The sequence below is a fragment of the Physeter macrocephalus genome, chromosome 13 (genome assembly GCF_002837175.3).
Source record: "Physeter macrocephalus isolate SW-GA chromosome 13, ASM283717v5, whole genome shotgun sequence".
NCBI classification, from domain to species: domain Eukaryota; kingdom Metazoa; phylum Chordata; class Mammalia; order Artiodactyla; family Physeteridae; genus Physeter; species Physeter macrocephalus.
Window position 1 is genome coordinate 88,373,531 of NC_041226.1, and position 20,432 is coordinate 88,393,962.

Genomic DNA, 20,432 nt, shown 5'->3' on the forward strand with positions numbered 1-20,432 from the left:
CCAGCAATCCCACTACTGGGCATATACCCAGAGAAAACCATAATTCAAAAAGACACATGCACCCCAATGTTCATTGCAGCACTATTTACAATAGCCAGGTCATGGAAGCAACCTAAATGCCCACTGACAGATGAATGGATAAAGAAGATGTGGTACATATATACAATGGAATATTACTCAGCCATAAAAAGGAACGAAACTGAGTCATTTGTTGAGACGTGGATGGATCTAGAGACTGTCATACAGAGTGAAGTAAGGCAGAAAGAGAAAAACAAATATCGTATATTAACGCATGTATGTAGAACCTAGAAAAATGGTACAGATGAACCAGTATGCAGGGCAGAAGTTGAGACACAGGTGTAGAGAACAAACGTATGGACACCAAGGGGGGAAAACCGTGGTGGGGTGGGGATGGTGGTGTGCTGAACTGGGCGACTGGGATTGACATGTATACACTGATGTGTATAAAATTGATGACTAATAAGAACCTGCAGTATAAAAAAACAAACAAACAAACAAAACAACTAATACTAAACTTTCTTTGGGTTATTTGTAGGGAAATATGTTAATATAATTTTGGACATTACAAAAAACAAAAAAATCCAAGGGTTAGGGTTAGCAATTGCATTGAAATTTTCCAGAATGTAGGCAATTTTATAGAACAAATGATCCAGATTCTTCAACAATGGCAAGAAAAAAGAGAGAGATAAGGGAGTCTTAAGATTAAAAGACTTAAGTAAGACATAGCAAACCAAAAAGTTGAACTTTGTATGGATGTTAATTTTCCAATCAATTGTAAAGAAAAAAAAATTGAGACAGCTGGAGAAATGTGAACACTGGCTAGATATCTGATCATATTAAATGAATTATTAGTTTTTTAGGTATGATATTAGTGTTTTGCTTATATAATAGAGAGTTGTATCTTTTAGAGATACATACTAAATAATTTTCCAGATGAAGGAGTATGTTTGAGACTTACTGTAAAGCCATCTGGAGGAAGGGGTGCAGGTGGCAGCATACATGAAATGAGACTGTCATGTGTGGATTCTTGAGGGAGCTGGGGAATGGGTGCCAAAAGGTACATCATGCTGTTCTCTCCACTTCTGTGTAGGTTTGAAATTTTACAAAAAGAAGCGTAAACAAAAGCCAAAAAGAGAATTGAAAGGTAACAATAAACTATAAATTTCTGCCTCAAATATGATAAATGCTTAAGGTTCTTAAAATTTAGAACTCATGTAAGTTGATTTTTCAAAACACAAACTGGTAGAGATATGAACAAAGGGCAAAGAACATACAATTTAGGTATTCCCTGGCAGTCCAGTGGTTAGGTGTCCTACCATGCTTTCACTGCCGAGGGTGTGGATTCCATCCCTGGTCGGGGATGGAATTAAAATAAGATCCTGCAAGCTGTACAGCATGGCCAAAAATTTAAAAAAAGGAAAAAAAAAGTTAAAGAAAAAAAAGAACATACAATTCATAAAAGTGTGAACTGGTACAACTTTAGGATGCAAATCAAGAACCTTAAAGTTGGGACTTCCCTGGTGGTTCAGTGGATAAGACTCTGGACTCCCAAGGCAGGGGGCCCAGGTTCGATCCCTGGTAGGGAACTAGATCCCACATGCATGCCACAACTAAGGAGCCAGCGAGCTGCAACTAAGGAGCCCATGTGCTGCAACTAAAGAGCCGGCGGGCTGCAACTAAGACCTGGTGCAACCAAAAAAAAAAAAAAAAAAAAAAACCTTCAAGTTCTTTGACCAAGTAATTCCATTTGTAGGAATTTACCTCAAAGAAATAATCCAAAATAGAGATAAGACATACATAAAGTGATATCACTGCAGTGTTACTCATGATAGTGAAAATACAGAAACTTAAATATTCAACAATAGGCATGTTTTTTTCAATAAATTTTGGTATGGTTACATGTTGGAAGTATCCGATTTCATCTGTTCATCAAATACTTATTGAATACCTATTATGTGTCAAGGCAATACTTGCAGGTTTTAACATTGCCTTACAAACAACAAAACATTTGTAATGACTATACTAATTACGTGCTCAAAATACCATATCAGGGCTTCCCTGGTGGCGCAGTGGTTGAGAGTCCACCTGCCGATGCAGAGGACACGGGTTTGTGCCCCGGTCCGGGAAGATCCCGCGTGCCGCGTAGTGGCTGGGCCTGTGAGCCATGGCCGCTGAGCCTGTGCGTCCGGAGCCTGTGCTCCGCAACGGGAGAGGCCACAACAGTGAGAGGCCCGCGTACTGCAAAAACAAACAAACAAACAAAAAAAAACAAAAAAAAACCCAAAAAAGCATATCAACTGAAAAAAAGCAATATACATTTCTGTAAGGTTTTAATTTTTATCATAAGCATAGCAGGCGTTCAGTTTATATTAATGAATGAACTAAAGTATTCTGCAGTTGGAAGAAACAAATATTTTTTTTAACCTAAGATAAGAAACTATATCTATATTAGCCCAATTTAGGGTGGGGATCATACACACACACACAGGCAAAAAAGAAATATAAAGCACTAACAGTGGTTATCTCTAGGTAAGAGGATGACAAGTGATAATAAGCAGGTATTATTTTTAAAACACAAAACAATTTTGCTTTCAATGCTCTTCATTTCAAAGGCAGGAGACAGAGTCTTCCTGAAGTCCCCTCACCTCAGAAGTGGCCCGGATGATCCCTGAGATGAGGCCGCACAGCTGGTTGCCTCGGATCCGGAAGGCAGACAGGTCGACCTCTGGCAGGTCTCTGTGCTGGTCGGAGGAGTCCAGCTGCTGGCTGAGGTGCAGCACCTCCTCCTGCAGGGCGTAGAGGTTCCGCAGGCGGATCTGGCCTTCTTCCTTCCGAAGCCGCTCCTGCTCCACTTGCTTCAGGCGCTGCTGCTCCGCCTCCCGCAGCTTCAGGTTGAGAATCTACAGGAAGGGCGGTCAAATTAAGGGCTCCTGGGCCTTCTCTGCCTACATTCTTCCAGTCGTGTGTGGGCTACCTATTTTCACAGATAGGCCCAGAGCGAATAAAGGACCGCCCCAAGCCAGCGCGCGGTGGCATGACAGGAGCCAGGTCCTCTGTGACTGTGCTGGAACCCGACTCCTCAGGCATGTCACTCAGACACTGAACACCCACACGGACTCTCCCAAGCTCTGACCTTCGCCCTGTGGTGATGCTCAGCTTTCAGCTTCTCTTGCTGCCCCAGGGCTTCTCTGGAGCTGAATGAAAAATGGAGGGAGGAATAGTCAGGGATGCTTCCTAAAATTGTTTTACCTCTCCTAAAAGCCTCCGCTCTTTGTGTTGCACTGATCGTCTTTCCAAGGTTGGTCATTTTTCTAGGTTATAAGCTTCTCTGGCTATTTTATTTTGATATTTAAGGACTCAGACGAAGTTCAACTCCTTCCCTTTGGGTTTTATGTAGGGAAAGAGTTCCGGTGGACCACGCCGACATTCCCGTTGTAATTCAGGCAACTCACCTCTTCTCCATCACTTCCCGTAAGTCCTGGAATTCTTTATGATGCTTCAGTTCCTTCCGTTCATCAAACCGCTTCAGCTGCTCAGATGCCATCTCAGAGAGGGCCCGCACCTTCCTCTCCTGCTCCTCCTGCCACTGCCTCAAGCCCTCCTGCAAAGGGTCGGCACCAGCTCTCTGGAGCTCCGTTACACCCTGCTCATTTACCCCTATGGGATGCCCTCCCATCAGCCCTTAACTCCATCAAAGATACTTCGGGGCATGGAATCATCTGCCTATTTCCTGGAACCTTTGCTTGAGTCACCTCCCCCCTTTGGGTTGGTCTTTAAACTCAGCTGTTGTGGAAAACTTTTCCAATTTGCCCCGTATGCTTTATGTCACTCCAGTATAAGCTAAGAATGGACGGGTATTCACCAACATAGTATCAAATAGCCCTGCACTTTTAAGCTTCCATCCTTAAGCTTACTGTACTCTTTTTCTTTTTTGGCCACACTCTACAGCTTGTGGGATCTTAGTTCCCTGACTGGAGATCGAACCTGGGCCCCCGTCAGTGAAAGCGTGGAGTCCAGTAACCACTGGACCACCAGGGAATTTCCATCCTGTGGATTCTTGTGAGAGCTTCAGGGTAATCTAAAGAAATCCTTATGCTAATTCCATAAACATGCTATGCACATTCCTATCTCACTCCGTCGCTCAAGTTATTATCTCTGCCTAGAGTCTTTTCCTCCACCCTCAATTAGGAAAGTCCCTTTCCTTTATACCTAAGGGTATCAGGTATTCCATTTATTATTCACGAGAGTACTCTCATTTGTTTTTTTAAAAAATAAATTTATCTATTTATTTTTGGCTGCATTGGGTCTTCATCGCTGCATGCAGGTTTTCTCTAGTTGCAGCGAGCGGGGGCTACTCTTCGTTGCAGTGTGCAGGCTTCTCATTGTGGAGGCTTCTCTTGTTGAGGAGCATGGGCTCTAGGCACGCAGGCTTCAGTAGTTGTGGCTCGCGGGCTCTAGAGCGCAGGCTCAGTAGTTGTGGCGCACGGGCTTGGTTGCTCCGCAGCCATGTGGGATCTTCCCGGACCAGGGCTCGAACCCGTGTCCCCTGCATTGGCAGGAGGATTCTTAACCACTGCGCCACCAGGGAAGCCCTCTCATTTGGCTTTTAAGAGCAATTTGACATTTTAACTATCAAAATTTAAAGTGTATGTATCCTTTGACACTCATTCCATTTTAGGAATTTGTCCTGAGGAAATACTTGCATATGTGTGCAAAGATGTATGTACAAGGGGACTTCCCTGGTGGCGCAGTGGTTGAGAGTCCGCCTGCCGATGCAGGGGACACGGGTTCGTGCCCCGGTCCGGGAAGATCCCACACGCCGCGGAGCAACTAAGCCCGTGCGCCACGGCTGCTGCTGCGCTCTAGAGCTCATGAGCCTCAGCTACTGAAGCCCGCACACCTAGAGCCCGTACTCCGCAACAAGATAGGCCACTGCAATAAGAAGCCCGCGCACCGCAGCGAGGAGTGGCCCCCACTCGCTGCAACTAGGGAGGGCCCATGCTCAGCAACAAAGACCCAACTCAGACAAAAACAAACAAACAAATAAATAAATAAATTTATAAGAAGAAAAATAAACCTTCCAGTAGAAGGCAGCAAATTGAACACAAATATATATATCTCCTCTCCTCTGAGACTGTTTAATTAAAAGTTGGGAAGAAAAAAAAAGACTCAACAACAGAGAGCACATGAGGAAGATTATCAGCAAGGAAAAACTTTCTCCTTGCATCTGGAGGACAGAAAGTCCAAGGAGGAGTGACGATTGAAAGAAGAGAGCTGAGAAAACCCAAAAAGAAACTGTCTTTCCCTCCCTCACCACCTCCACTGCTACCCGCTCCCCTCCAGTCTAAGCAACCGTCATCCTTTTATATCCAGTGTCAAAGTGAATGCTTCAATGACTGTTGCTGTCTCCCACTCAGATTATAATAGTCTTCTAACTATATTTTAGAACCTTGGTTCTATGTTTCTCCCTCCAGCATATCAACTCTATGAGGACATGGATTGCGTCTACTTTGTTCACTGTTTTTTTTTTTTTTGGCCATGCCGCGCAGCTTATGGGATCTTAGTTCCCCAACCAGGGATTGAAGCTGGGCCATCGGCATTGAAAGCGTGGAGTCCTAACCACTGGACCGCCAGGGAATTCCCTGTTCACTATTTTATCTAGGCCTAGAACAAAAGTGCTCAATAAGTATTTGGTGACTCCATGAATAAATGAATGAGGGTAGATGCTAGAAGACTTTCAATTTATAAACTCATGTACTCTTTAAAAAGTTTCACAGGGACTTACCTGGTGGCACAGTGGTTAAGAATCCTCCTGCCAATGCAGGAGACACGGGTTCAAGCCCTGGCCCAGGAAGATTCCCACATGCTGTGGAGCAACTAAGCCCGTGTGCCACACCTACCGAGCCTGTGCCCTAGAGCCCACAAGCCACAACTACCGAGCCCACGTGCTGCAACTACTGAAGCCCGCGCGCCTAGAGCCCATGCTCCACAACAAGAGAAGCCACCGCTATAAGAAGCCTGCGCACCACAACAAGAGTAGCCCGCACTCGCCGCAACTAGAGAAAGCCTGCACGCGGCAACGAAGGCTCAACACAGCCAAAAATAAATAAATAAAAATTAAAAAAAGAAAAAGTTTTACAAAACATGCCTTGTTCTTCTAATAAAAAAACATAAAGTCAAATAAACTAATTAAAATAATGCTATTCTTTTTTCAAGAGGCTGTTAAGGTCAATCTTCTCAGTATAACCTTATCTGACAACAAAGATCATCTTCAAGTTTTGGAGAAGTAAATGGAAGCCAGGAAAGCCCAGGTAATTTTCCCAAAGTCACATGTAAAATAGAAGAGGTAGGATTTGAAACCAGATTTGACTTTAGAGAGCTGACTCTTGACTGCTATCTTATGCTATCTCCCCAGCTGAATCAGAGCTACTCGTAGGTGGTGCACGATGATTATTAGTACCTGGCGGACATTCATCATCCCTGAGGAACTGCATTTAAATGTGGCTCCCTAGGGTCACGCCTGTCTTACTTCAAGGGTTACTTACTGCTCCTTTCATTCTGTGCAGCAGCTCATACATTCGGATGCAGCCTTCCACTTTGATCCCCCGGGAGGACTGAAGTACCATAGGTTCTGTATGCTGAGACTCATATTTGTCCTATACAGACAGAAGATGGAAAAATTAAGCTTTTAAGATGGTAAAGTTGGTGTTATTCAATCTGAACAAAAATCACATCCTTACTTATGAACAACCAATAACAACAACAAAACAATATATGTTAGAACCAGTGTGCTCTTCATGATATTGACTTATTCTAATTGGTTTCCTTAATAAATTAAGTGGATGTTTTTGCTTTGGACAGTTTTTTGTGTTTTTTTTTTTTTTTTTTGCTTGCTCGCTTGTTTTGATTTGTCCAACACATTTTCGCCATTTCTTCTAATAAGTGTCCATTTTTGCTGGGTTGGTTTGGATGGAGAAACCCCAGCCCACATCCCCGATTCTTCCACGCCCCCTAGCCTCAGGGGTCACTAAGCATGTGATCAGCCTGGCAATCAAAGTATTTTATCCCCCTGTACCCAGTATCGACTTCAGGAATGAGGCTTATGACCTAAGCTAAGCCAGAGTCCATCTCCGAATTTTCCTGATGGAGCTACTTGGGATGGCTTTCTCTTACTCCAGGGATGCTAAGCTAAGAAGATTTGTGTCTAGGGCTACCAAAAGACATCCTGCCAGACAGTCTATCTGAAAGATGAAACCAAGACGAGTTAGACAGAATTGAGAAATGGAGATGCAAAGCCCTGGGTCTGAGTCACTGAATCAAGTGAGAAATAATATCAAGGACAGACAAGCAGAAAATAGATCCTCTAGATCTAACTGATTCGAAATGCACTCCTAGATTTCCTGGTTATATGAGCTAATTAATTTCTCCCCTGACTCCCTTGTTTTGCTTAAGCTAGTTTAAACTGGGTTTCTGTTACTTAAACACCAAAAATTTGTAAATGATATAATTCATTATATAAAGCCATCCAAAATTTTACTTAAACCTTAAGAATTACGGAATTTTACACCTGGAGAGGACCTTGGCAATTTAGCCCAGTACCAGATTTACAGATGAAGAAACTGAGGCCTAAGGAGGGAAAGATGCCTGCCTGAGGGCATGCCACACTATTGGCAGCATCAGAACTAGAAACTGCTGCCTCTGAGAAGCTGCTCAGAGAAACTAAATTTTTTTTTAAATTTTGAAATAATTATAATTTACAGGAAGTTGGAAACCAGTAAATTGACGGTACAAGCCACAGAACTTATTCAGATTTCATCAGGTTTTACAGGAATTCATTTGGGTACGTGTATAGTTTTATGCAATTTTATCACATGTGTAACCACCATCACAAAGTACAGAACTGTTCCATCACCGTAAAGCTTCCTTGTGCCACACCTTTATATCGCTAATCTGTTCTCCATCTCTATAATGATAGCATTTCAAGAACGTTAAATAAATGGAACCACACAGCACATAATCTTTTGAGACTGACTTTTTTCACTTCGTATAATGCCTCTGAGATCCTAAGTTGTTGCATATTATCAAGGACTTGTTCCTTTTTATTGCCAGTAGTATTCCATGATAGAGACGTACCAGTTTGTTTAACCATTCATCTGTTGAAAGACATTTCATTGTTTCCAGCTTGGGGATATAATAAACAAAGCTCCTATGATCACCGGTATACAGATTTTTATGTAAATATGAGTTTTGATTTCTCTGGGAAAAATGCCCAAGAATGCAATTGCTAGGTCATATAGTTAAGGACCTATTTAGTTTTATAAGAAACTGCCAAACTGTTTTCTAAAGTGCCTGTACCATTCCACATTTCCACCCAAAATATATGAGTGATCCAGACTCTCCACATCATTGTCAGCATTTGGTGGTGTCACGATTTTTTATTTTAACCATTCTGATAGGTGTGTAGTGCTACTTCGTCCTGGTTTTAATTTGCATTTCTTTAATGGCTAATGATGGTGAACATATTTTCATGTACTTATATTGTCTTAGGTGAAATGTCTGTTCATATCTTTTGCTCATTTTCTAATTGAAGGTTAGAAAGTTTTTGTTTAACCTTTGAGTTTTAAGAGTTTTAAAAATATATTCTAAATATATATTCTCGATATATATTTTAAATATATTCTGGATACATAAACCTTTGTCAGATACATGGTTTGCAACTACTTTCTCCCAGTCAGTAGCTTGTCTGATCATCCTCTTCACAAGGTCATTCACTGAGCCACGCTTTTCATTTGATGAGGTCCAATTTATTAATTTCTCCTTCTATGGATTAAGTTTTCAGTGTCAAATCTAAAAACTCTTCACCTAGTCCTAGGTTCTGATTATGCTTTTGTTTTTTCCTAAAAGTCTTATAGTTTTACATTTAAGTTCATGATCATGTTGAGTTAATTTTGATGTAAGTTGTAAAGTTTAGGCTAAAGTTCATTTTTGTGTCTATGATGTTCGATTGCTAGAAATATTTTTTAAGGACTAATATTTTAAAAGATGAAGTGTGAAATATAAACTAAAAAGTAAACTTTTTACGTATGTAACCATGCAGTCTTTCATAATATGAATAATCATCTCTGTCCTGTATTATTTTTTAGGATTATTATTTACTGTACAATAAATTCTTTCTTATTGTGAATAACTCTTGCAAAGACAATTCTCCAAAGAAGATGTACAAATGGCTAATAAGCACATAAAAATATGCTCAACATCACTAATCATTTAGGGAAATGCAAATCAAAACCACAGTGATACACTTCATGCCCACTAGGACGGCTTTTGTAAAACAAAACAAAATAAAAACAAACAAACAAAAACAACCCAGCAAATAACAAACGTTAGCAAAGGTGTGGAGAAACTGAAACCCTTGTGCATTGCTCGTAGGAATGTAAAATGATACAGCTACTGTGGAAAACAATATGATGGTTCCTCAAAAATTTAAACATAGAATTACCATATGATCCATCAATTCTACTTCTGGGTACATACCCCAAAGAACTGAAAACAGGTACTCAAACTACTACATGTACACGCGTATTCATAGCAGCACTAGTCACCAATAGCCAAAAGGTGGAAGCAAGCTAAACGTCCAGTGACAGATGAATGAATAAACAAAACGTGGTACGCACAGTGGAATATTATTCAGCCTTAAAAGGAAGGAAATTCTGACACATGCGACAACATGGATGAACCTTGAAGACATTATGCTAAGTGAAATAAACCAGTCACAAAATGACAAATATTACATGATTCCACTTATACGAAGTACCTAAAATGGTCAAGTTCATAGAGACGGAAAGTAGAATGGTGGTTGCTAGGGACTGGGGGTAGGGGGAAATAAGAAGTTTGTTTGTTTGTTTATTTATTTATTTATTTATGGCTGCGTCAGGTCTTCACTGCTGCGCGTGGCCTTTCTCTAGTTGTGGTGAGCGGGGGCTACCCTTCGTTGTGGCACACGGGCTTCTCATTGCAGTGGCTTCTCTTGTTGTAGAGCATGGGCTCTAGGCGCACGGGCTTCAGTAGTTGTGGCATGCAGGCTCAGTAGTTGTGGCTCACGGGCTCAGTAGTTGTGGCTCGCTGGCTCTAGAGAGCAGGCTCAGTAGTTGTGGCACACAGGCTTAGGTGCTCCGTGGCATGCAGGATCTTCCCACACCAGGGATCGAACCCGTGTCCCCTGCCTTGGCAGGCGGATTCTCAACCACTGTGTCACCAGGGAAGTCCTGGAGTTACTGATTAATGAGTGTAGTGTTTTTAGTTTTGGATGATGAAAAAGTTCTGGAGCTGGATAGTGGTGATGGTTACACAACACTATGAATGTACTTAATGCCACTGAATTGTACTCTAAAAAAATGGTTAAATGGTAAATTTTATGTCATGAATATTTTACAATTAAATAAAAAGGTTTAGAATTTTTAAAAAATGTTCATACCCTTTTATCTTTGACGCCAGTCAAATCATTTGGGCATTTATTTTAAGATATTAGCTAGAAGACATATTTTAAGATTAAAAACGGAAAAATCTCTCTGCAGAAAGTTTCTCAGTGTAATATCTTTGAAAGCAATGAAATGGAAAAATATAAATGCCTAATAATAAAGGAGCAGTTTAAAAATTACAGGATATTACATATCCTCTAAGCAGACATTTACAAAGGTGGAAATAACATGAACAAATAATTCAAATAATTCACGAACAAAATAAAGTTAGGAAGGAAAAGCAGAACATGAAAGTGCACATACAATTTAATTATGCCAAGGTACAAGGATGCAGGCATATGAAACTGGAAAGGAGTAACTGATGACTGAAATGATGAAACCACAGGGAGATTTAACTTCTTCCTTTTGTTGAATTGATAATATATTTTCAGTAAACAAAAGTCTGCAGTGAGTATGAACAAAAAGAACAAAGAACTTTGTCTTTTGGAAGCTAAACGTGAAAAATGTAATCTCTACCTTGCTAAAGAGTTGCCTAGTCTTATTTTGCTGGCACAAAAATCTAAAACTTGAAAAAGCACAATAGTGCTTAGAAGTTTAGAAGACTTTTTTTCTATTAACTCTTTACATTCTAGGCCAAATACTACTTGTTATACCTTACTTTGATCCAGAAAGGATTTAATGCAGCTTATAAAGGAACATAAAACATAACAACAGGACTTCCCTGGTGGTGCAGTGGTTAAGAATCCACCTGCCGGTGCAGGGGACATGGGTTTGAGCCCTGGTCCAGGAAGATCCCACATGCCGCGGAGCAACTAAGCCTGTGCGCCACAACTACTGAGCCTGCGCTCTAGAGCCCGCAAGCCACAACTATTGAAGCCCGCATGCCTAGAGCCTATGCTCCGCAACAAGAGAAGCCACTGCAATGAGAAGCCCGCGCACCGCAACGAAGAGTAGCCCCCGCTTGTTGCAACTAGAGAAAACCCGTGTGCAGCAACTTAGACCCAATGCAGCCATAAATTAATAAATAAATACCTCTAGAGATACAAAGAAAGAGAAGAGAAAAGAGAAGAGCAGAGCACCAGCAACAATTTAACTGTTTTAAGTGGGAGAAACAAAGGCAGGAACAAAATAGAGCCAGAAAGAAGGTAAAAACTCATTCAGAAGCAACAATAAGGTATGTAAATCTAAGAGCAAGTATAAAATTTACTCTAAGCGTTCCAGCAGCCAACAACAAAAAGGGAGACCTTGTTGAGTTAAACAGATGTAACGCTCATGAGAAAAAATCCACTTGCTCATGCAATTAATTACTATTCTTGGTACTAAGAATACAGAGGAATTTCTCTCTCTGGGTCTTCATAAAGAGAACGCTGGGTGATGTGGAAAACACTGTCGCTACAAACAGCTACAAGAATTCGAAGAAGCAACCATTATTTTCTCCAGAGGAAGGTCACTGTAGTATGACAAGGTTAAACACTTCAACTTTGCAGCCACCATTGTCTTTTGTCTTAAGGTGATCAAAAGCCTTACCTTGGTTCCATTTGGTGTTGCTGAGGAGGCTGGTGGGAAGGCAGGGTCTCTGACAGGAGATTTGGGAACAAATGAAGGTTGGCCGAGGGCTGAAGTAGAACTAGGGGATGTTGAAGTCTCAGAGGGAGGTGGGTCCTCTTGCATATGGGGTAGGACATGATCTACTACCCATCCAGAGTAAGAAGACAGCTTGGGAAGAGACATACATTCTTCTAAAACATCCTAGAGGGAAGAAGAAGGTTAAGCTCAACTTGAATGTCAACTGACCTAAGCAATCAAAAATAATTTTGTCCTTATAATCCACTACATGCTTTACTGAAAATCTAAGAAGGCCTAAATAAATATATACATACATACATACATAACAAAGACCCAAAGTAACTGTATTAACAATCAGAGATGAAGAGAAAGTACAGTAGCTTCTTGATAATGACCTTGACTATTATTCTTTTAGAGTATCAGACTAAATAACCCTAACTACAGAAAAAGGAACAATGCACAAAGATGGTCATTAAAGCAGATTTGAAAACAATCTAAAACATTGTAACAGAAAAGAACACGAAAGGAATTTTGAAGGAAACTATGGTATACACACTCAGTGAGTATTAGTCATTTAAAAATGCCAATTGTGAATCCTATGTAAGGTTCAAATTTTTCCAGTTTTATTGAAAAATAATTGACACACACCACTGTAAAAGTTTAAGGGGTAAAACACGATGGTTTGATTTATATATATTGTAAAATGATTAAATAGGTTCGGCTAACAACATCCATCTTCTCATATAGATATAATCAAAAGAAAGAAAAAAGGAAAAAAAATTTCTTCTTGTGATGAGACTCTCAGCATGTACTCTCTTAACTTTCCTATATATGGTATAGCTGTGTTAGCTAAGTCATCAAGTTGCATATTACATCCCTAGTACTTATCTATCTTATAACTGGAAGTTTCTATTTTGACGACCTTACTCCATTTCCTCCTCCCCCAAGATTCAATTTTAAGTGAAAAAACAAGAGTATAAATAAATATGTCTACAATGATATAAAATAAATACAAATAAATACCCTAACAAATTTGAAGGAAATATACCAGAAGTTAAGCTTGGGTGATCAATGACATATTTCTACTTGTTCTAATTTTCTGTATTTAATTTCTAAATGAACATGTTATACTTTTTAAAATGAAAATAAGCAAATAAAAAATAGGCATAGAAAAGTGCTTACTAGGGACTTCCCTGGTGGTGCAGTGGTTAAGAATCCACCTGCCAATGCAGGGCACGTGGGTTTGATCCCTGGTCCGGAAGATCCCACATGCTGCGGAGCAACTAAGCCCGTGCCCCACAACTACTGAGTCTGCACTCTAGAGCCTGTGAGCCACAACTACCGAAGCCCGCGCGCCTGGAGCCCGTGCTCCACAACAAGAGAAACCACCAAAATGAGAAGCCCGCGCACTGCAAAGAAGAGTAGCCCCCCGCTCGCAGCAACTAGAGAAAGCCCGCGCACAGCAACGAAGACCCAACACAGCCAAAAGTAAATAAATTAATTAATTAAAAAGAAAAGTGGTTACTGATGTAAGAGCCAATGGCTTAAATAAAATACCAATGGCGTAAATAAAATAGGTTCTACAATATAAAGACCATAAAACAAGTCCCAGACACTCTCCAATATGTGTGTGGAGTTGTTCAACTGTACCAGTTATCTATTATCTCTATATGTTTGGTGTACAGTGCTCTAAACCAAAGAAATGTACACCACTTAACTGTAGTTAAAGTATACAGCAAAGTTTGGCTGAGAACTTTACTCAATGTCAGGAAAATATTATCAGTAAATATGGAAAAACAGTATAATAGTGATTAGGAGTCGTGAGTTTGGAACTAGCCTTTCTTGGTTTGAATTCCATCTCTGAATTCCACTTACCTGTATAACCATGGGCAAATTACCTAACCTCTCTGTGCCTAAACTTCATTTCTTCTGAAATGGAATAATAGGGGATCTACCTCAAAACGTTTGGGGAGAATTAAATGAGTAATAGATATAAAGAACTCAGCACAGTACCTGGCACATAATAACTACTCAAAAATCACAAGCTATTGGGGCTTCCCTGGTGGCGCGGTGGTTGAGAATCTGCCTGCTAATGCAGGGGACACGGGTTCGAGCCCTGGTCTGGGAGGATCCCACATGCCACGAAGCAACTAGGCCCGTGAGCCACAGCTACTGAGCCTGCGCGTCTGGAGCCTGTGTTCCACAACAAGAAAGGGAGCAATAGTGAGAGGCCCGCGCACCGCGATGAGGAGTGGCCCCTGCTTGCCACAACTAGAGAAAGCCCTCGAACAGAAACGAAGACCCAACACAGCAAAAATAAATAAATTAATTAATAAGCTTCTACCCGCCCCCCCCCCAAAAAAAAATCACAAACTATTATGTTACATAAATCAGTGGTTCTCCGGCAGGGACAATTTTACTCCCCAGGTGACACTGGGTAACGTCTGGAGACATTTCTGGTTGTCAGGACTGGGAGGATACAACTGGCATTTACTGGGTAGAGGCCAGGGATGCTGTTTAACACCCTACAATGCCCAAGACAGCAACAGCAGCCCCTACCACAAAGAATTATCTGGCTGAGCCCAAAATGTCAATGATGCTGCGGTTGAGAAATACTGATCTAGAGTGTGTCTACAATAAACAGATATTCAACCCATGGGGAATAATCTAGCGCCCCCCCCCCCAAAAAAAAATCACAAACTATTATGTTACATAAATCAGTGGTTCTCCGGCAGGGACAATTTTACTCCCCAGGTGACACTGGGTAACGTCTGGAGACATTTCTGGTTGTCAGGACTGGGAGGATACAACTGGCATTTACTGGGTAGAGGCCAGGGATGCTGTTTAACACCCTACAATGCCCAAGACAGCAACAGCAGCCCCTACCACAAAGAATTATCTGGCTGAGCCCAAAATGTCAATGATGCTGCGGTTGAGAAATACTGATCTAGAGTGTGTCTACAATAAACAGATATTCAACCCATGGGGAATAATCTAGACATAGAAGCAAACAGGCTGTATGCACACTTTATACAGTGACAAGGCTCATTTTGTTGTTGAGACAACAATTTTTTTTTTTTAAACTTTAGTGTAGTTGATTTACAATGCTGTGTTAGTTTCTGGTATACAGCAAAGTGATTCAGATACACATACCTGAATATATATATGTACTTTTCCATATTCCTCTCATTATGGTTTATTACAGGATATTGAATATAATTCCCTGTGGTATACAGTAGGGCCTTGTTGTTTATCTATTTTATATATAGTAGTCTGCTAATCCCAAACTCCTAATTTATCCCTCCCACCACCCCCTTCCCCCTTTCCTCTTTGGTAACCATAAATTTGTTTTCTATGTCTGTGAGTCTGTTTCTGTTTTGTAAATAAGTTCATTTGTGGGCTTCCCTGGTGGCGCAGTGGTTAAGAATCTGCCTGCCAATGAAGGGGACACGGGTTCGAGCCCTGGTCCGGGAAGATCCCACATGCTGCAGAGCAACTAAGCCCGTGCGCCACAACTACTGAGCCTGCGCTCTAGAGCCCGCGAGCCACAACTACTGAGCCCATGTGTCACAACTACTGAAGCCCGCGCACCTAGAGCCCATGCGCCACAACTACTGAGCCTGCGCTCTAGAGCCCCCAAGCCACAACTACCGAGCCCGTGTGCCACAACTACTGAAGTCCGTGCGCCTAGAGTCCATGCTCCGCAACAAGAGGAGCCACTGCAATGAGAAGCCCGCGCGCCACAATGAAGAGTAGCCTCCACTCGCCACTACTAGAGAAAGCCCACATGCAGCAATGAAGACCCAACGCAGCCAAAAAAAAAAAAAAAAAAAGTTCATTTGTATCATATTTCAGATTCCACTTGTGATATCATATGGTATCTTTCTCTTTCTGGCTTACTTCACTTAGTCTGATAATGTCTAGGTCCATCCATGTTGCTGCAAATGGCATTATTTCATTCTTTTTATGGCTGAGTAGTAGTCCATTGTATACATATACCACTTCTTCTTTATCTATTCATCTGTCAATGGACATTTAGGTTGCTTCCATGTCTTGGCTATTGTAAACAGTGCTACTAAGAACATTGGGGTGCACATATCTTTTCTAAAGGGAAGCCTCATACACTGGGGTGCAGTGTATGTATGAGGCTTCCCTTTTCTCCACATCCTCTGCAGCATTTATTATTTGTAGACTTTTTAATGATGGCCATTCTGACCAGCGTGAGGTGGTACCTCAGTGTAGTTCTGATTTGCATTTCTCTGATAATTAGCGTTGTTGAGCATCTTTTCATGTGCCTATTGGCCATCTGTATGTCTTCTTTGGAGAAATGTCTTCTGCTCATTTTTGGAATGGGTTGTTTGTTTTTGTTATTGAGTGGTACGAGCTGCTTGTATATTTTGGAAATTAAGCCTTTGTCGGTTTCATCGTTTACAAATATTTTCTCCCAGTCTGTAGGTTGTCTTTGTTTTGTTTATGGTTTCCTTTGCTGTGCAAAAGCTTGTAAGTTTGATTAGGTCCCACTTGTTTATTTTTGCTTTATTTCTATTGCCTTGGAAGACTAAGAAAACACTGCTATGATTTATGTCAGAGAATGTTCTGCTTATGTTTTCCTCTAGGAGTTTTACAGTGTCATGTCTTATATTTAAGTCTTTAAGCCATTTTGAGTTTATTTTTGTGTATGCTGTGAGGAAGTGTTCTAACTTCATTGATTCATGTGCAGCTGTCCAACTTTCCCAACACCCTTCTGAAGAGACTGTCCTTTCTCCATTGTATATTCTTGCCTGCTTTGCTGAAGATTAATTGACTGTAGGTGTGTGGGTTTATTTATGGTCTCTCTATTCTGTTTCATTGATCCAAGTCTGTTTTTGCCCCAATACCATGCTGTTTTGATTACTGTAGCTTTGTTGTATTGTCTAAGTCTGGGAGGGTTATGCCTTCAGTTTTGTTCTTTTTCCTTAGGATTACTTTGGCAATTCTGGGTCTTTTGTGCATCCATATAAATTTTAGGATTACTTGTTCTAGTTCTGTGAAAAATGTCATGGGTAATTTGATAGGGATTGCAATAAATCTGTAGATTGCTTTGGGTAGTATGGCTATTTTAATAATATTAATTTTTCCAATCCAAGAGCATGGGATATCTTTCCATTTCTTTGAATCACCTTCAATTTCCTTTCCTTTATCAGTGTTTTACAGTTCTCAGAATGTAAGTCTTTCACCTCCTAGGTCAGGTTTATTTCTAAGGTTTTTTTTTTTGGGGGGGGGGATGTGACTTTAAAAGGGTTTTTTTTTTTTTTTTACACTTTCCCTTTCTGATATTTCATTGTTAGTGTAAAGAAATGCAACAGATTTCTGTATGTTAATCTCATATCCTGCTACCTTGCTAAATTTATTTATCAGTTCTAGTAGTTTTTCTGTGGCGTCTTTAGGGTTTTCTATAGATAGTACCATGTATTCTGCATATAATAACAATTTTACCCCTTCCCTTCTGATTTGGATACCTTTTTATTTATTTCCCTTGTCTGACTGCTGTGGCTAGGACTTCCAATTCTATATTAGATAGGAGTGGTGAGAGGGGGCATCCTTGTCTTGCTCCAGATTTTAGCAGGAAGGCTTTCAGCTTTTCACCACCACTGAGTATTGTGTTGGCTGTGGGTCTGTCCCACAATAAAAGTAGCTTTATTTGTCCCATAATAAAAGAAGCTTTTATTATGTTGAGATATGTTCCCTCTATACTCACTTTGGGAAGAGTTTTTATCATGAAAGCATGTTTAATTTGAGACAACTTTTTACTCTTTCTTTACGCCAAAATAAATTCCAGGAGCAAAGTTTCAAATGTAAAAAATAAACCCATACCCATAAAAAACACCATCAACGGAGAAAACAATTTCAACTGACAAACTAGAAAAAAAGATGCAATATATATCACAGATAAAGGAATATTATTATCCCTAATACATAAAGAACTTATAAAATATTGGCAAAACCCCAATGGGAAAATGAGCAAAAGACATAAACTGGCAAATATACACACACAAGGTTACAAGCAGTGGATCACGACCCACTGAATAAAATAGGAACCCATTAAGATACTGATATAAACAATTAGACAGAAGGAACCCCTGAGGATTCTGATATGAATAATTAAACAGAAGAAAAAAGAAAGCTCTTCCTTACAGCAGAATGCCAGCTAACAAACGTAGGAATGGTAGCTATAAAGAAACACCATTCGTCTACATCACAGAAAAGACTGATTCAGGAAGAAATCACCAATAAATGCTAAGGGTGGAGGTTTGATAAGAAAAAAATATTTTGGTGTAACCTTGGACTACCTCCCAACAAAATACTAAGAAGTTACAAAAGGGAAAATGGTGAATTTTACGGGGAAATATCTGGAAGTTACCACTGTAACCAAGTGATCAAGATGAGCATCACCAGTGTTGCGATGGGCTGAAGCATCTATGTGCGACTGATGTGACTTACTGAGAACACAGCATCATTTCTGTGGTATTCCTGCCAAGAATGCATAACCTGAGTCTACACCATACAGATTCATGCTGGAATTCACCCTACAAACGTAAGGTATGTATTCTTTAAAACCGTCAAAGACATAAAGACAGAAATGCTTTAGAAGTGTTTCACATTTAAGTCTGAAGAGACAAGACATCATACCTGTAGCTAGATTACCAGCAACTCGGGAAAAGGAGCTATACCTTAACTGTCTCTATATTCCCCCACCTGCGCGGCCCAGTACAGGGCTTTGCGAATCTTACATGCAGTGACCACGCCCCCACTGAAGTTCCCAGGTCCGTCCAACGTCGTCTAAAAATTTGGTCATCTCACTGGCAGCAATAGGTTAGGTCCTGTTAACCGTTCACCGCTCAATCTGGATCTCCTAACACAAGAGACGCGCGGTAACCTAACTGACCCTGAGAGGCCAGGATTGCCTGACAACATAGGCGCAGGCACCTAACGCCAGCTGCGGGGAGCAATGAAGACTTCAAAGAGCACCTCTGAAGGAGAGCTCCACGGAAGGCTAGAATAGGCGAGAGACGGTGATGCACACACAGGAGTCAAGCAGCAAACGCGGGCTGTTACAAGAACGCACGGGTTCCCTGGCGCAGGACATGCCAAGGGCTAGGGAAGAGAAGAGTCCCGTGACGAGGGGCAGGAAGGACCACCGCCCCCTTTGGGGCCACTGCTCACCTCGCCCCGCAGCAGCCAATCGCGGTGGTAGCAAAGGCGACCTTTGTCAGACCTGCGCAGCGCCTGCAGGGTCTCCCAGCAGCGACCCTTGGAAGGCATGGCCTGCCCCGCTACAGTTCTCCACGGGCGCCACTTGGGACAAAACAAATCCTCGAATCAGCCGACCGGAAACAGGTGCTCGTTTCCGCTTCCGGGGCGCACACGTAGCGGCACAGTTCAACCCCGCCCCGGGGCTGCATGGCCCCGCCTCCGGCGCTGAGCCCGCCCACCAACGGTCCTGCGCACAGGGCTTGGCCCGAGGCTCGCTCCCCTTCAGGGACCTCCGACCTGTGGGCTTCAGAAGGCTGGGCCTTCCAGGTTGCAGAAAACTGAATAGGTATTGATGAGCATGTGGAGAAATGGGAACCCGCATACATACGCTGCCGGTAGGAAGCTAAAATGGGTCAACTCCTGTGGAAGACAGTCTGGCAGTTCATCAAAAGGTTAAAGAGGGAATTCCCTGGCAGTGGTTAAGGCTCTGCGCTTCCACCGCAGGGGGCGCGGGTTCCATCCCTGGTGGGGGAATTAAGATCCCGACTGTCTGCGGCCAAAAAAAAAGTTCCCATGAACTCAGCAGTTCTACTAAATATATACGCAAAAGAAATGTGTCCACAAAAAACTGGTAGAATATTGAATTACTTGTAACAGCCAAAAAATGGAAACACATGTGTTCGTCCACCAATGAGTCAATAAAATATGGCGTATCCACACAATGTAATATTATTGGGCCATAAAAATAAAGTACAAATACACGCTACGACATGAACCTTGAAAACATCGCGCTGAGTGAAAGAAGCCAGTCACAATATGGTATGATTGATGTGAAATGTCCAGAGTGACAAAGCCAGAGAAACAAAGAGACTGTTAGTGGTTGCTAGGGGTTGGGGGGAGGGGAATGGGGAGCAGCTGCTAATGGTATGGGTTCCACTGGGGTGTGATAACAATGTTGGAGAATTAGATAAAGGTGGTGGTCGCACAACTTTGAATATACTAAAAGCCACTGAATTATACACTTTATTTTTATTTATTTATTTTTTTTGGTGGTACGCGGGCCTCTCGCTGTTGTGGCCTCTCCCGTTGCGGAGCACAGGCTCCGGACGCGCAGGCTCAGCGGCCATGGCTCAC

At 41.6% G+C, this 20,432-nt stretch overlaps 1 protein-coding gene across 3 annotated transcripts in view; it reads right to left on the reverse strand.

Annotated features, from left to right (window-relative positions):
* Positions 1 to 19,423, reverse strand: part of GLE1 (GLE1 RNA export mediator) — a 49,453-nt gene extending 30,030 nt beyond the window's left edge. The window contains exons 1-7 of one of the 3 annotated variants that reach the window (XM_055089447.1): positions 19,269 to 19,423; positions 12,027 to 12,248; positions 6,567 to 6,677; positions 3,474 to 3,622; positions 3,155 to 3,215; positions 2,667 to 2,921; positions 2,065 to 2,259 (exon numbers count right to left, since the gene is read on the reverse strand). In XM_055089447.1, coding sequence (XP_054945422.1) covers positions 2,065 to 2,259; positions 2,667 to 2,921; positions 3,155 to 3,215; positions 3,474 to 3,622; positions 6,567 to 6,677; positions 12,027 to 12,248; positions 19,269 to 19,367 — 1,092 coding nt within the window. In that variant the 5' untranslated portion in view covers positions 19,368 to 19,423. Of the gene's footprint in view, positions 1 to 2,064; positions 2,260 to 2,666; positions 2,922 to 3,154; positions 3,216 to 3,473; positions 3,623 to 6,566; positions 6,678 to 12,026; positions 12,249 to 18,835; positions 18,931 to 19,268 lie in introns of those variants that run through there. The other 2 variants (XM_055089448.1, XM_024126414.2) reach the window with 2 other exon arrangements.
* Positions 19,424 to 20,432: the final 1,009 nt, after the last annotated feature.